General features: G+C 39.2%; 4 protein-coding genes across 4 annotated transcripts; 3 read left to right on the top strand and 1 right to left on the bottom strand.

Annotated features, from left to right (window-relative positions):
- Window positions 1-387: 387 nt before the first annotated feature.
- On the top strand, window positions 388-3080 carry L201_007060 (uncharacterized protein; the record flags this gene model as incomplete). Its single annotated transcript, XM_066222771.1, has 14 exons — window positions 388-409; window positions 481-647; window positions 714-922; window positions 994-1048; window positions 1117-1148; window positions 1220-1426; window positions 1510-1578; window positions 1727-1944; window positions 2006-2097; window positions 2165-2240; window positions 2315-2378; window positions 2459-2684; window positions 2773-2841; window positions 2907-3080. The coding sequence occupies 14 exons, from the start codon at window positions 388-390 to the stop codon at window positions 3078-3080; spliced, it is 1680 nt and encodes a 559-aa protein (XP_066078868.1).
- Window positions 3081-3277: 197 nt separating this feature from the next.
- L201_007059 (uncharacterized protein) lies at window positions 3278-6456 on the bottom strand (the record flags this gene model as incomplete). Its single annotated transcript, XM_066222770.1, has 15 exons — window positions 3278-3542; window positions 3614-3897; window positions 3966-4012; window positions 4071-4248; window positions 4316-4368; window positions 4437-4645; window positions 4719-4784; window positions 4837-4955; window positions 5072-5132; window positions 5220-5391; window positions 5462-5520; window positions 5598-6056; window positions 6128-6234; window positions 6315-6342; window positions 6434-6456. 15 exons carry the CDS (start codon window positions 6454-6456, stop codon window positions 3278-3280), a joined length of 2130 nt encoding a protein of 709 aa, XP_066078867.1.
- A 1768-nt stretch (window positions 6457-8224) lies between these two features.
- On the top strand, window positions 8225-10178 carry L201_007058 (uncharacterized protein; the record flags this gene model as incomplete). Its single annotated transcript, XM_066222769.1, has 4 exons — window positions 8225-8464; window positions 8543-8885; window positions 8949-9877; window positions 9951-10178. The coding sequence occupies 4 exons, from the start codon at window positions 8225-8227 to the stop codon at window positions 10176-10178; spliced, it is 1740 nt and encodes a 579-aa protein (XP_066078866.1).
- Window positions 10179-11195: 1017 nt separating this feature from the next.
- L201_007057 (uncharacterized protein) lies at window positions 11196-14040 on the top strand (the record flags this gene model as incomplete). Its single annotated transcript, XM_066222768.1, has 6 exons — window positions 11196-12227; window positions 12283-12686; window positions 12785-12955; window positions 13019-13107; window positions 13174-13315; window positions 13392-14040. 6 exons carry the CDS (start codon window positions 11196-11198, stop codon window positions 14038-14040), a joined length of 2487 nt encoding a protein of 828 aa, XP_066078865.1.
- Between the last annotated feature and the right edge of the window lie 64 nt (window positions 14041-14104).

The following is a 14104-nucleotide window of genomic DNA, read 5'->3' as shown; positions in this document are numbered from 1 at the left end:
GAGATTATTACTTTCTCTACTCGTACAGGTCACTTCTGATATCTAGGGGTTTCTTTATATTTACCACTTGGAGTAAGTTGAGGGTCTTACCTCAATTTGGGTTCCGTTTATATTTGAACAGGATAACGTTATTATAGGCTGGGGAACCAAGGCAATCCGCTCGGATTTGACCGATATGACCAGTTGGATCCCGACGATATGTTGAGACGCCGAGAACCCAATAACGACTATAACTAGACTTACTTCACTATAATCTCTCTGTCGTATGTTAGACATGTTGACAATCTGTCAGTGAGGATCACTCTTTATCTCTACAATTGTCGAAATAAGCAATCTCGAACCATCGAAGAATCGAAGAAACAAAATTCAATCAACTAAGTACGCAAAATGGGTAACGTACTTTCACCAAGTAAGTTAAAAACTTCAATCCTGATCAATTGTGTCAAAAATATGTAGAAGCTGATCCTAACTGAATTGTAGGATATACCTACGAAGAATGTATAGCAGACTTAGGAAACCTCGGTCAGCTGAAAGGTACTTTGATCGATGGGAGAGTAAAGCGATATGTCAATGTACCTTACGCACTACCTCCAACCGGTGAAAATAGGTTCAAAAGACCAAGACCACTTCCAAAAGGATATTCTTATGTAAGCGATCTCTGATGATTTATTTCTCAAGAAAGTCCCAGCTAACTGTGAATACCATATATATAGTCAGAAGATGGTAAACCACGAAATGCTGTTGATTTCGGATTACCTTGTCCACAACCTACATATACATCACTTCCTGTTTCTGAACTTGCTGAAGATGATGGTACAAGCAAAGTTTATCCTTATGATGAAGATTGTTTGAAAATGAACATCTGGATGCCATCCGGACCAGCTCCACCCGAAGGTTTTCCAGTATATGCTTACATGCATGGGTAAGTCACTGAAAATATTCATAATTTACGCTTCTTTGGCTAATAAGCTGTCTTTTGATGGTTCTGTGTAGCGGTTGGTTACAGATTGGTGATCCCAGTATAGATCCTAAGATGGATCCTACTGAAGTGAGTTATACACAGTTTTCTCGAAATCAATGAGCAAAATCATGATCACTGACCGATGTCACGATTAGCTTGTTACGTCCGGAGGCCTGAATTGTATTTTGTGCGTTTTGAACGAAATAGCGCTCAACCCGTTATAGCAACATGAGAGCTAACCCCGTGCATTATTCATAGCATCTCACTTGGGTACCGAGTCAGTGCTTTAGGCTTCTTAGCATGTCAAGAATTAAGAGATGAATCACCTGATGGATCGGTGGGTAATTATGGGTTATGGGACCAAAGAGTCGCTCTTGAGTGGATACATGATCACATAAGTTCATTGGGCGGTAATCCCAAGAAAGTCGTTGTGGGAGGTAGGTCAGCTGGGGCATATTCTACACAGTAAGTGATATATCCGTTTTCTACCGTTCAAACAAGCATTGTACCGTATAATACCGAAGCTGATTTCCATAAAACCATCAAAGTGCTCAGCTAGTACATGAGTTGCTACAAGCTCAACCAACGGAAGGTGGCTTATTCCAAAGAGCTATTTTGTAAGTTTCCAGACCGTTCTAAATTTGCCAGTCACCCAATGCAGCTTAAACTCTGACATATCTCACCATAATAGGATATCCAATGTAGGTCTAAGCTTTAACAACATTCTTCCTGTACAACCGGTTGGCGTAATCAAGCTGAACAAAGGTATCATCATAAACAGGCTATTCCATGTCTACCTAAAACAGTAGAAGAAACACAATCGCAATTTGAATCACTACTAACGGCATTGGATATACCATTAAAACTTTCTGGTCCTGAAAGATTGAAAAAACTCAGAGCTGTATCTGCAGAAGAATTGACAAGAAAAATCATGACAATTGATCAATTCACTTTCCGTACTGTACAAGATGGTGTTTTCTTCCGTAAGTACGCTTTCGTAAGGGAGGAAAATCCATTGATCAATTTTATCTTCTTTCTCTACAGCTGAAAGTAAAACTTGGTTATATGATGGTAAATTAGCTGAAGAATTCAAAAGGAGAGATATGGCCGTTATTATTGGTGAAGTTCAAGATGAGGTTTGTCCTGCGCTACAGCTTCGTTATGTGGTTTTAAGCAATACTGATTGAGACTGGTTACTTGCAGGAAACACTTTATAGGGATGGTTTCAAAGTTACAGATGAGATCTCTTTATATAAGGCTGTGAATCAATATTACTCTTGTGAGTGCTCCTATCATCTTTTTTAACATCATTCGTAGATCATGGGAGTCTTACAGAGGGTTTTTCCACTATAGCTACTGTAACAAACCAGATGATAGATCTATACTTACATCAAAAAATTAAAGAGCCATATCAACAGTAAGTCTCCCATCGATCAATGCTTTATCATTAAAATTTACTTTCAAGCTGAATTTGCAAAAAACTTTTTGTAAAATCAGTCCTGACCCTAACCCAGACATCGATTCATATACCAAGGTATTAGGGGATATAATATCTGATGGTCAAGTGAGAGCACCAAGTAGATCATTGGCAAGACAAATGAGAGATGCAGGTGTACCTTTGGATTCAGTTCATAGGTATATAGTAGCTTGGGTACCTGAATTCGTAATGAATTTCGCTCCACCTAAATTTGGTGTTACTCACGCGATGGATAGACCTATTCATGTGAGTTTCTTCATTATTCGTTAAAATAGTACCGGGAAAGGATAAGGCTGATTAGGTTGACTGGTAATAAAAATAATCTGTTTGATAGAATTTTTCGATTTTCCATGGACCAAAACCTCATGAAGGAGAATTGATGCGTGAATGGATAAAAGATTATGTGAGCCTTCTTCATCCGTTTGACTGACGAGTTACGATTTATCTGATTAATCTTTGGATTTTTAGGCAAACTTCATAAACTGGAAACCTGTTAATTTCGGAACTAAAAAATGGACAGATGTGAAAGTTTTAAGTCCCAAGGATAATGGTAGTATCAAAATTGAAGATGATATCAAATGGGATTATCTTGAGACAGTCTCCAATACTATAGAGGGTAGAAGTGAACAGAAATCTTCATAAATACCAATGTGATCGTACTAGAAAAGTATACTCCTCGGGAGAAATACCTGAAAGCCTAGGAAAATTGTAAAAACTGTAATAACATATGCATGTATACATCTATTTCTAATGCATCTTTAGCCAACAATGAATAATCACACAATTAAGAGATTTTTCGGATCTCGAATTTTACTTGATCGCCAATATTTCCTTTGTTTCTACAGTGTATGCACTACACCTTGCCAGTCCTGATCAGCTGTTTGATCGTTATCGACATCGACTGACGATATATTCAGGTTTACGCTTGTATTCCCAAAATTCCAAGAACTATCATCAAATGGCCACCAATCATTCCAATCTATATTAGCACCTAAAGATTCCTCTGTATTAGTTTCTAATAACCAATTTCCTAGATCTGGTAATGGTTCCGCGAAAAATCCTAAAGTTTGATCTAGATCAGGTTGTATACTTTCATTGTTGTTGCTATATGAATATATACAATACATCATCAGCGAGTGTATAATAAAATTCCTAGATCCGATAGACCAGCTCACCTAGCTGGAGTCGTAGTTGACACAAATGATGGTTCTATAATCGCCGAAGTACCTTGAGGTTCTAACTTATTCGGCATATTCTGATCGCTTTGCGTCACAGCCGGATTTTTATTCACATCGTCAAACCTCAATAACCGTTTGAGGAAAGCAGCATGAAATGCTATAGTATGCGTTGATGATAAAGCTAAACTATCCAATCTTTCCGCGGAACGTCTAAATAGACCAAATATGTAAGACAGCGATTGCTGATCTAATACAGTAGTAGCGATTTTAGTATCAAATACCTATCAGGTACAATGTTAGCGAAAATACTTGTTAAGAGAAACCTAGAACGAATTGCCGCATGACATACCTTGTATAGGAAGAAAGAAGCATATGCGAAGTACAAATGTTTAGAATCTGTTTCGGTCGTAAGCTAGAGATACACATATAATCTAAAAAGCGGTCGATAATTCACCGCAGGTATATCTTAGCAGATCATCCTGTAATTGACACATGGTGGCCAATATACCCAAAGAACCATTTATACACGCTGCTAAAGCTTCTCTTCTTTCTCTTTCCTGATTCTCTTCAATCACTAAACTACCAGTCGGATTTGCATTGCGAAAAGAGCGTTGAACCCATCGATGCGCGATCTACAAACATAAACGTTGTCAGCAGGCACGATCGATTTGACCCATAGGAGACCAACCAGTTACTTACAATCACTTTGGCATGTAATGCTGTGAGATTCGCATGTATATACATGGCAGGATCTGTATACGAGATGATGGCATTATGATTATCCCTCATGACCATATAAAAAAAATGGTCTGTCACTTACCACGTTCGGTTTGAGTTTTCACCCAAGCATCTGAATCATCACAAAATGTTTGATAAACTGATCTAAGGTCCATGCTATACTGTCCTGGTCCAAATTCATTGTCTTTGTCTATAGCATCTATACTGATTGACAATACCCGCCGTAAAGCTATATTACTAGCTAAACGATAATCGACAGGTATGCAGATAGGGGAGTAAACAAAACTTTCACTAAAAACACGACAAGATGTCCAGTTAGCACTCAAACAGATTGAATAGATGTAAGTATGGGTTTAAGACTAACCTTGATCGTATAAGATCATCTTCAGGCATCATACTCGGTTTTGCCGTCTGTCCACAGTAATTGAATCTGGACAGGATATAATCAGCACAATCAGGTTGTATGCTGATTGTTATCTCACCTTTTATCGGCAGCATACAAGGCAAGCCATATACGCTGACGATCACGATTCCGCCTTTCATCGTAATCTGGACGAGTCGAGGATAGATCAAGATCTACAGCCATCCGACTATCCATGACCTGTCAATATCGTACTGAGCTGTTACTGTTTGGATGACTAAACGTACCATGCCTGTTGACGAGGAATTTCAGCTGAATGTGGACAAAGGGTGGGGCAATCGCGGAGAAACACTCACCATTCCAAGCAGTAGAAAAGCATTCTCATCATCTGCTTCCTTATATTCCGTCAGAACAAACCTGAAGCAACATTCACTGTAAGTGTTCTCGATTTCATGCAGTATAAAATCACCGCCAGACAATTATCGACGGACAGAATCAACTCACAAAGCTTGAATAGTCTGTTCGGACCTAACATCATCTACGAAAACCCTTAAGATCTGATCTTTCGCTAAAGCCAAACAACTCCTATGCACCGAAGCGTTGATTTTAGGCGAGAATTTGGCTGCTACAGCCATGATGACACAAAATAAGAAAGAGGATGTTCTCTGCACATATTCTGAAGGATATATATTGCAATTAGTATCATCCCCAAAATGAAGAGAAATATACAGTACTCGAGTACTGACCATACGTGTGCAATATATTATCGAATATGTAGATATTTGGGGCTATTTTCTCCATAAACCTGTGAATCTTGTTCAATTAGCTTCTACTCGATCGCATATTGTGAAATAGTTGGTAAGAGAGAAGAGTGCGACATACAGTTTAAATAGCTTTCTGGCGGTTCCTTCATCGATATAACCACAAGTTATAGGGTCTTCTCTCCAGCTAGAATTACCATTCTTAGCATTCCTTTCTCTATTACCTCCGTCTTTCTTATTTTCTGTGAATATCTTAGCAATAGATGAAGTTCTTCTAATCGATGGTCCTATATCCGTAGCTGAATAATCTTGATCATGGTGGAGATGGGGATTAACTCTTACAGAGGATGTCTGTGATAGCTCGTCTATTCTATTAGGTTGATATGATGATGATATTGATCTATGTCTAAGTGGTTGTGAGGTATGTCCCTTATCAATACTCAGATCATTATTTGATGTATGAACGACTCGAGTTCTCTTTCCCGACTCATTACAGGCATTATCCTCATCATATCTATCGCTGACATCATGATTGCTAAATTTCTTTCGTTTCAGTTTTGCCCTAACGCTTTCAGATAGCCTGTTACATAGTAGTATAGCTTTAAGTCTTGAGCATCAAATAATCCAAGAAGTACATCACATTTCACTTACTTTGTACCGACTTTCCTACCCCTTTGATGGGGTATCACCTCACATTCGGCATCCGCAAGTATACAACTTTGACATGCTTTATTCTCTGTTCTGCCTAAGCATTTCGTCTGAGCGGAGCCGTTAAGGACTTGATCATCAGTGGTTTGCTTTCCTTGTTTTGAAATCTGCTGTGACTGAAATAGCGTACCTTTCGGGATCTACATCGAAGACATGCCCTACAGTATTTATGTCATCATGAACGGTTCGCAAATCAATCTTTCAGTCTCTGTCATACGACGAAAATGGATCAAACAGATTTCAACGTACGGCTGAACTGTCATAGCAGGCATGATGACATGGTGACCAATGATGGCATTAATGGTTATTCTATCGATGTGAAGGGAAGGTGCGAAAGATAGGTAAACAAGCTTAGCATAAAGTAGATCTATAATCTTATGGCCTCAAATCGTGAAATCCTAATCGATATTAGGAAATTCCCTGACTCCTTATTTACACAACGATTACCAATTTTGTAATGTCAATGCCCTGAGCCATTGGGCCTAATCGGCTACTATAAAATATGTATGATCCCGGTAACTTGGCACCATACTGTAGAAGTTATATAGAGTTGCTTATGCCATTGGGTTGTACACAGGATCAAGAATCACTTTAATTCATATAAGTTGGATGTTTATTAATTGATCAGGAGAATCAATCTTATTATAGACAGAGATGGAGAGATTAGACTGATTTGGCGTCCCAAAGTTATGGTAATATTACCGCTAAATTACACTTAACTGTATAAGGTGTTTCGGGTGAATTAACTTCCTTTTAGTCTTTTGGGATACCTTATGGACTACAGCAGTAGTTGCTCGGTTGGAAATCTACAGAGTGATCGCCCTTTCTTCTATGCAAGCCGTATACTTCCAACATCGTCGGCTGAATCACTTCGATTTATTTCGGCTTAAGCAGAGTATACAGTTTCATAATGCGTTTCTTGTCGATCAATGCTAAAAAGCAAATGACGATGGTCAATGGAATAATTCCGAGGTAGCCGTATCTGACTATCTCTAGAATGCGTAAATGTACAAGATTCTATCAATAGAATGCTAAGCCAACCGTCGCCAAGTTATATCAGGATTGGGCGGTAATGTTTTTAAATTCAATAATCGTAAAGAAACTCGCTGCTGTTCGTACAACTACTCGTACATGAAGGTATTGCTGATTAGTATTCTAGGCCTATGACAATAAACTTATTTGATACGTTATCTTCAATCCCATGATATGGTATAATTGCAACTTTAAGCTTAGCCGAGGAACGCGTAGCATCAAATGAATTTAGTACCTGTTATCTTTCATGTCTGCCTTCAACATGTTCCCGTGTATATGGATAGCAATTGCGTTTCTAGAGTCTGTGGAGATATCCGGACCGACCGGTGATGATGAGACAGAGAGAGAGATCTCATTTTGAGCATTTTTCTCTCATGATTGCATCGGTAGGCGACGGTTAAAATTACAAAGAGATAGTCCCAGATTACCCCACTTTGTGTTCAGGGCTTTTACCAGATAGAAATTTTTGATATGTTGAAAGATGCTCTGGCTGGTTCTCCATTCTTGCTATTTTAGGATGAAACAGGTGAGTCTCTGAACGCGGTTATTAACGTAATTTATTTATAGAAAAGAATCATCTTGGCCTTTGTTCATTGGTCAAACCGTATATGATCGGCAAAATACACAAACCACACGTCTTGATTAAATCATTACGACTCTCTCTTTCTCACTTCTTGCCCTGATATCCAGTAATTACTATGTAGATAGAACATATGATCAAAGTTATTCCAACCGTCGGTTGTTTCTCTCAAATACGAATTAGTCTTTGGACTTCCGTTCGGTATCATCATACCGTAGATAGGTTAAAATGTGAGACTTATACTTGAGAATGGGAGGAATAATGATGATAAGCTATCCTCCTGGGTTACTCACATCGATTAGTTCTATATATATAAACTGGCCAAGATATCTCCCTCATCCTTCTTTCCCTTGGTTTACAGATAATTAAAGATAAAAAGATAACACTTGACTATCTTTTATTGACAACTAATTTCATTTTATATCAACATGTCGACCAATATACACAATGAGAAAGATTTGGCGGGTATAGCAGAAGATCCATCATTATCAGCTGATAATAAAGCAGATGCTTATATGTCAAATGTATATGACGTAGAAGTTGGTGCAAGTAATTTCGAAGGTGATAAAGCAAAAGATACAATTTATGATGTGATTCCAGAAGGTGTCAATCCAGCTTTAGTAAGAGAAGAAAGAGTACATCGTGGTTTAGCTCAAAGACATATTCAGGTGAGTCACCATCCTCTAATCATCCCCTACCATATTTCTTAAACAAAGCTAACTCAGTCGTGCTTATCCATCCTATAGATGATTGCTTTGGCCGGTGCTATTGGAACAGGTCTGTTCCTTGGTTCAGGTAAATCTATTAAAAGAGCTGGACCAGCAGGAACATTAATTGGTTATGGTATAGTTGGTACATTAGTCATGTCAGTTATGGGTTGTTTGGCAGAATTATCAGCTTTAGCTCCTATATCAGGTGCTTTCGTTAGACAATCAGAATTCTTCTTTGATCCTGCATTAGGTTTCGCTATTGGTTGGTGTACATTCTACGGTTCAGTTGTTTCAGTACCTGCAGAATGGACTGCAGTAGCTGTCATCATGACTTATTGGACAGATTTAAGTCCAGCTATTTGGATCGCTATCTGTATTCGTAAGTGTAAAATATCAAACTGGTACAAAAATACATAACATGCTAATAACTTCGATTACATAGTTATCACTTTCCTTACCAACTTGTTCTTTATTCGAATTTACGGAGAAGTCGAACTCATCTGTTCTATGCTTAAAATCGCTTTAATCCTTGGTCTCATCCTTTTCGGTCTTATCTACGATTTAGGTGGTATTTCCGGAACAGAACGAATTGGTTTTAGGTATTGGAAAGATCCTGGAGCTTTCGGTTTAGGTTATTGGAAAACATATACACCTGGTGGTCGATTCTGTGGTTTCTGGCTCACTTTGATCAATGCCGTTTACGCTTTCTCGGGTGTTGAAACCTTAGCTATCGCAGCAGCTGAAACCAAAAATCCAAGAAGAAATGTACCTAAAGCAGCTAAAAATGTATTTATAAGAGTATTCTTATTTTACATGGTAACTTTATTCGTTGTTGGATTAGTCGTTCCATACAATGATAAAAATCTATTAACATCAACTGGTACAGCAGCATCATCACCTTTTGTCATCGCAGCAACAAGAGCTGGTGTAAAAGTTTTACCTAGTATAATAAATGCTGTTGTTATCACTTCAGCTTGGTCATCAGGTAATCATGGTATGTTAGTTGGTTCAAGATCTTTATATGCTTTAGCCTTAGATAATAAAGCACCAAAGATTTTCAAAAGAGTTTCAAGATATGGTATTCCATACGTAGCTGTTTTATTCCAAGGTTCTTTCCAATTATTGGCTTTCATGTCCTTGAATAGTGGAGCAGCAACTGTTTTCACTTGGATGACAAATATCAACTCTTCTTCAACTTTATGTATTTGGATCACAATTGGTTTCCTATCTTTAAGAGTTAGACAAGCAATGAAAGCTCAAGGTATTCAAGGTAGTCAATTACCTTGGTCAGCTCCTTTCCAACCTTTCATTTCTCATTATACCGTTTGGGGTTCTTTCATTGTTTTAATTACAGGTGGTTTCTATTCTTTCGTAAGTCTACTGTCTATGTGTAATTGCTGCTATGCGAAAATGATTGCTGATAATTTTCGTCATCCCCTATTAGTTACCTGGAAACTGGGATATTTCCGATTTCTTCTCAAACTATTTCTCTGTCATTTTCATGATTGTATTCTACTTTGGTTACAAGATCGTTAAGAGAACCAAGATTGTTCCCTTGACAGAATGTCCAGTAGGACAATTCATTGCTATTGCGGATGCTAATCCCGAAGAGCCACCTAAACCAGCTAAGAAGGGACCTTTAAGATGGGTTGCTAAATTCTGGTGGGATTAGATTTGGGAACGAAAAATAGGTCTTTGTTCTGGTTGTTTTGTTAGTGTTTTCATAGTTGTTTTTAACATACGTGTCAGGCTGGTTATGCAGGTGGGATATTATTATGTCGTAAACCTTACTTTAATTAGTTGTTTGAAAATATGAATATATTATACTTTCTTGTTTTGATGAGTACAGCCTGCTCCAATACCCTCCAACGGTAAGGTAATCTTATAGCTTGCGCCCGAAAAGAAAGGTTAAAAAGTAAGCTTAATGAGCCACGTGTATCCCCATCATTCCCATCAAAAGATATCGGCATTACGCGCCGAGTGAGAGACGAGAGATGAGAGGAAGAAAAGGAGAACTGTGCGTGACGATGAATTGCTAGTTGCAAGATTTTTGGCCTTTTAAATATATGGAGCTAAATAATATATGCAAAATACTGTATCAGATGTTAACCTTATTTATCACCTATCATCTTGATCAGTCTTGATAACAACAGGAATTATTGTCAGTAGGCTATATTGGGATTCTCGATTACAGAAAACCAATCGTAGCGGGAAGTGGGATAGGTCCGACGCGGTTGGAATCATCAAGCCAAAAATAATCAAAGATCATCTAAAACGTGCGTCGGGACGACATATCAAACTCATTCAATACTTCTTGGCATTTTCATCAACGAAAAAAAATCAAAAGCCAGTACATAGATCTGCGATCACATCTTGTCAATCTTTAGAAGAGTTCATTAAAGAGTGTAACTCGCATGACCGACATTAGCATAATATAGAAATTTATACAGTTTTTAGGTGACTGGAAGAACGCGTCTTATTTCTCTGTATCATACCTCTTCGTCGTCATCAACTACATCTCCTTTGATACGCCCAAAGCGTTACCTTACAAGTACGCAATAAGACTCCAACACCAAGACCAACACCTCAACATCTGATCAGATTTTGTCTCCTTACATCTCGAACACTATTCTTTTCATCATCTCTCATCTACCCAGAATCTCGACGATCAGTTCAATATTCACAATCAATGCCATCAATGCCCTCTCCATCCTCTTCGACGTCCACTGCGGAAACGGAAACTACGCTGCCTACGCCGGATCAATCATATTCATCTAGACGTTCTTCATTAGCTTCACCATATATCCATTCTTTCTCCATGTCGGACGATCAGTCAGATGTGTTCTCACCTTCATTACAGCCCTTGAATCAGTGGAATGCGGCAGATGGAACAGAAACACCTAAAAGTAAGGGGAGTGTACCGTCAGTATCGATAGACACAACATCTTCTCAACCTAATGGGAACGAATTAGCTTCACCAACACCTTTTTCACGGCGACGATCAAATACAGGAAACAGAGCTCCCCCACCGCCTCCCATATTCTTACGTAGAGCAACTGGAATGGATAACACAGATGAAGATGAGATAATACCCATACCTGGATCAGCTTCCACCACTACCAGCTCCCAGCCGAATTCAGCAAAAGGTCTCAACATTGCTGGAATGTCAATACCTTCTTTGTTGTCCACAGCAGAAATAGAACAGGAAGGTCCCGTACCAGAAGAAGAGGAAGGAGATGCTTTACCTGAATTGATGGCTTCGCCAAGAGGAAGACTGAATTTCAACGTATCATCTACGGATGGCATTCCTTCATCACCAGCATGGCAGTCGATTGATGCTACACCTTCATCAGCTGGATTGAATTCTTCTTCATCCTGGGGTAGAAGAACTTCTCTAGATGTACCTGTACCATCTCCTCTAGGACCTAGACATAATGAAAAGAGATTTGAACCTACACCCCAACATGGTATACATGCTAGAAATTTATCATTGTTCTTTCCACAACCTGGACATCCAATACCTCAAAGACCGGATGATAGTCCTGCATTAATGGAAAGTCCTGTTCAACCCAACGAAAGTCTAATGCCAAGTGCTGGTGGTGAAAGAAATGTCTTCGGTGGTACTGGTAGTTGGAGTTTTGGACAAGCTAGTACGTCTCAAGATGAAAATGGCTTACAGACCCCCGAAGGCGTCAAGAAAAGTAAGAGGAGGGGACATCATGTAAGTTTCATGGATACACAGCTCATAAGACTTATATACTGATCAAACAATTTAGCATAAACATTCATTATCGCACAATTTCTTCTCTTTTCTTGATCCTACACAAACCAATCCATCACTGGCAGGTTCATCCTCTCCCAAACCACCACATACACCAGGACCGGAAGCTACACCCGCACCAGTACCCATGCCCTCATTGGGCGCATCAGCCTTGAATGCAAGTTCTTCACTATCTCCATTGCCGCCGTCCAAATCAGATCCGAAGCAACAGTTCTTACTTTCATTCGCCGTGCTTGAATTTTTGATAGGAGCCGGATTATGGGTGGAAGGTCAGATATCCGGTTGGAGGAGTTTAGCTGGTGTAGGATATTTGGTGGTTTTTGATGCTATAGGTGTTGCGGTAGAGATGATTGCTAGGAAGGAAGGTCAGGGCTGGAACACCATACGTAGACCATTCGGGTGAGTTGATCTTGCATTGTTTTAGTCAAAAGCGCAAATACAATCCGGCCATTCCTATTGCTGCAGCGGAGCTGAACAAGTCGTATCTCATTTCGTAGACCATCAAGATATATATCCCTATTATACTTCACTCAGTCCCTCTTCTTGATCTTTGCGGCAGTTTACATAGCGAAGGAATCATTAGAACAGGTGGTACTGGGTTCAAGTGCTCATGATCATTCCGGAGGTGGACATGGACATGGTGAATCTCTCATGGAAGGCGATGAAAGGTAAGTTGATTTTCTATAAGTGAAGAGCTGTTGAAGTTGAAGCTGATTTTTGTTTTTTCTTAGGGATTTCCCATATTTCCTATTGAGTTGCGCAGCTGTAGCTAGTGCTTTTGCTGGAGGCGCTTTTGGAAACCATGGCAAATTGGTTGATGGTGAGTAATTGTGGAATTACTCGATTCTGTCAGACAACTAACATCGGACTAATGGCTCATCCTTAGCTGTTGGAACATTGTTCTTGACATCGTCTTATCTCTCTTTACCTTTTGTATCACAATTCCCCTCCCTATTTGCCAACCCATTTAGTTTGACCATTGCTGGAGTCAGTGCAGGTATAGGAATTAGTAGCTTTATAGTACCTCCGTGAGTATCCATCAAGTGCCAAGTCCTACAGATTCCAAGATGTATGATGGTTGACATCTAACCTTATCTGCCACAGGACTGCGTTGCACTCCTTGGACTCTTTCATCTCTCTCGTACTCACTATTCTCACATGCGCTCTATCATATCCTCCAACAGTCGCGTTCGCTCATGTTCTACTCCAGACTGCTCCTCCTGCATCGCAAAATCAGATGCTCTCATTACGTAAAGCTCTCAAGGAAATCAAAGCGGATCGTAGGGTACTAGGATTAGGTACTATGAGATGTTGGACGATAACAGCTGGAAAAGGATCATTTGAAGAACGATATCCTGCAACACCATTACATAGTAGAGCAGGATCACTGTCGAATTCACCTCAACTTGAATCAACAATTAAATTCTTTTCGCCGCCTACAACACCTTCACGTCAAAATTCTTCTGCATTCGACGATCATCATTCTTCATATCCCACATCACCTTCTGGCTACACAGCTAGTCTTAACTCTAAAAATCCAGTAAACGATGAAGGTGCTCCATTGGTTGTTACTTTGGTAGTTCATGTTCATCCTGATTCAAATGATAAGGATATACTAGAATTAACTAAATTTAGTTATTTAAAGGTTGAACAAGCTATTTCAGGTAATCTTGGTGGTTTAGGTATATCAAGAAGAGACGGTGAAGTCAACATTGCCATCAAAAGAGGATGGGAAGGCTTGGAAGATGGTTAATCAGAGTTTGTAGCCTAGACATAACATAGAAACAATACCGAATCATAGCATAGCATATATACTG

This window comes from Kwoniella dendrophila, chromosome 10 (assembly GCF_036810415.1).
Source record: "Kwoniella dendrophila CBS 6074 chromosome 10, complete sequence".
Lineage (NCBI taxonomy): Eukaryota > Fungi > Basidiomycota > Tremellomycetes > Tremellales > Cryptococcaceae > Kwoniella > Kwoniella dendrophila.
This window is presented reverse-complemented; position numbering and strand designations above follow the sequence as displayed.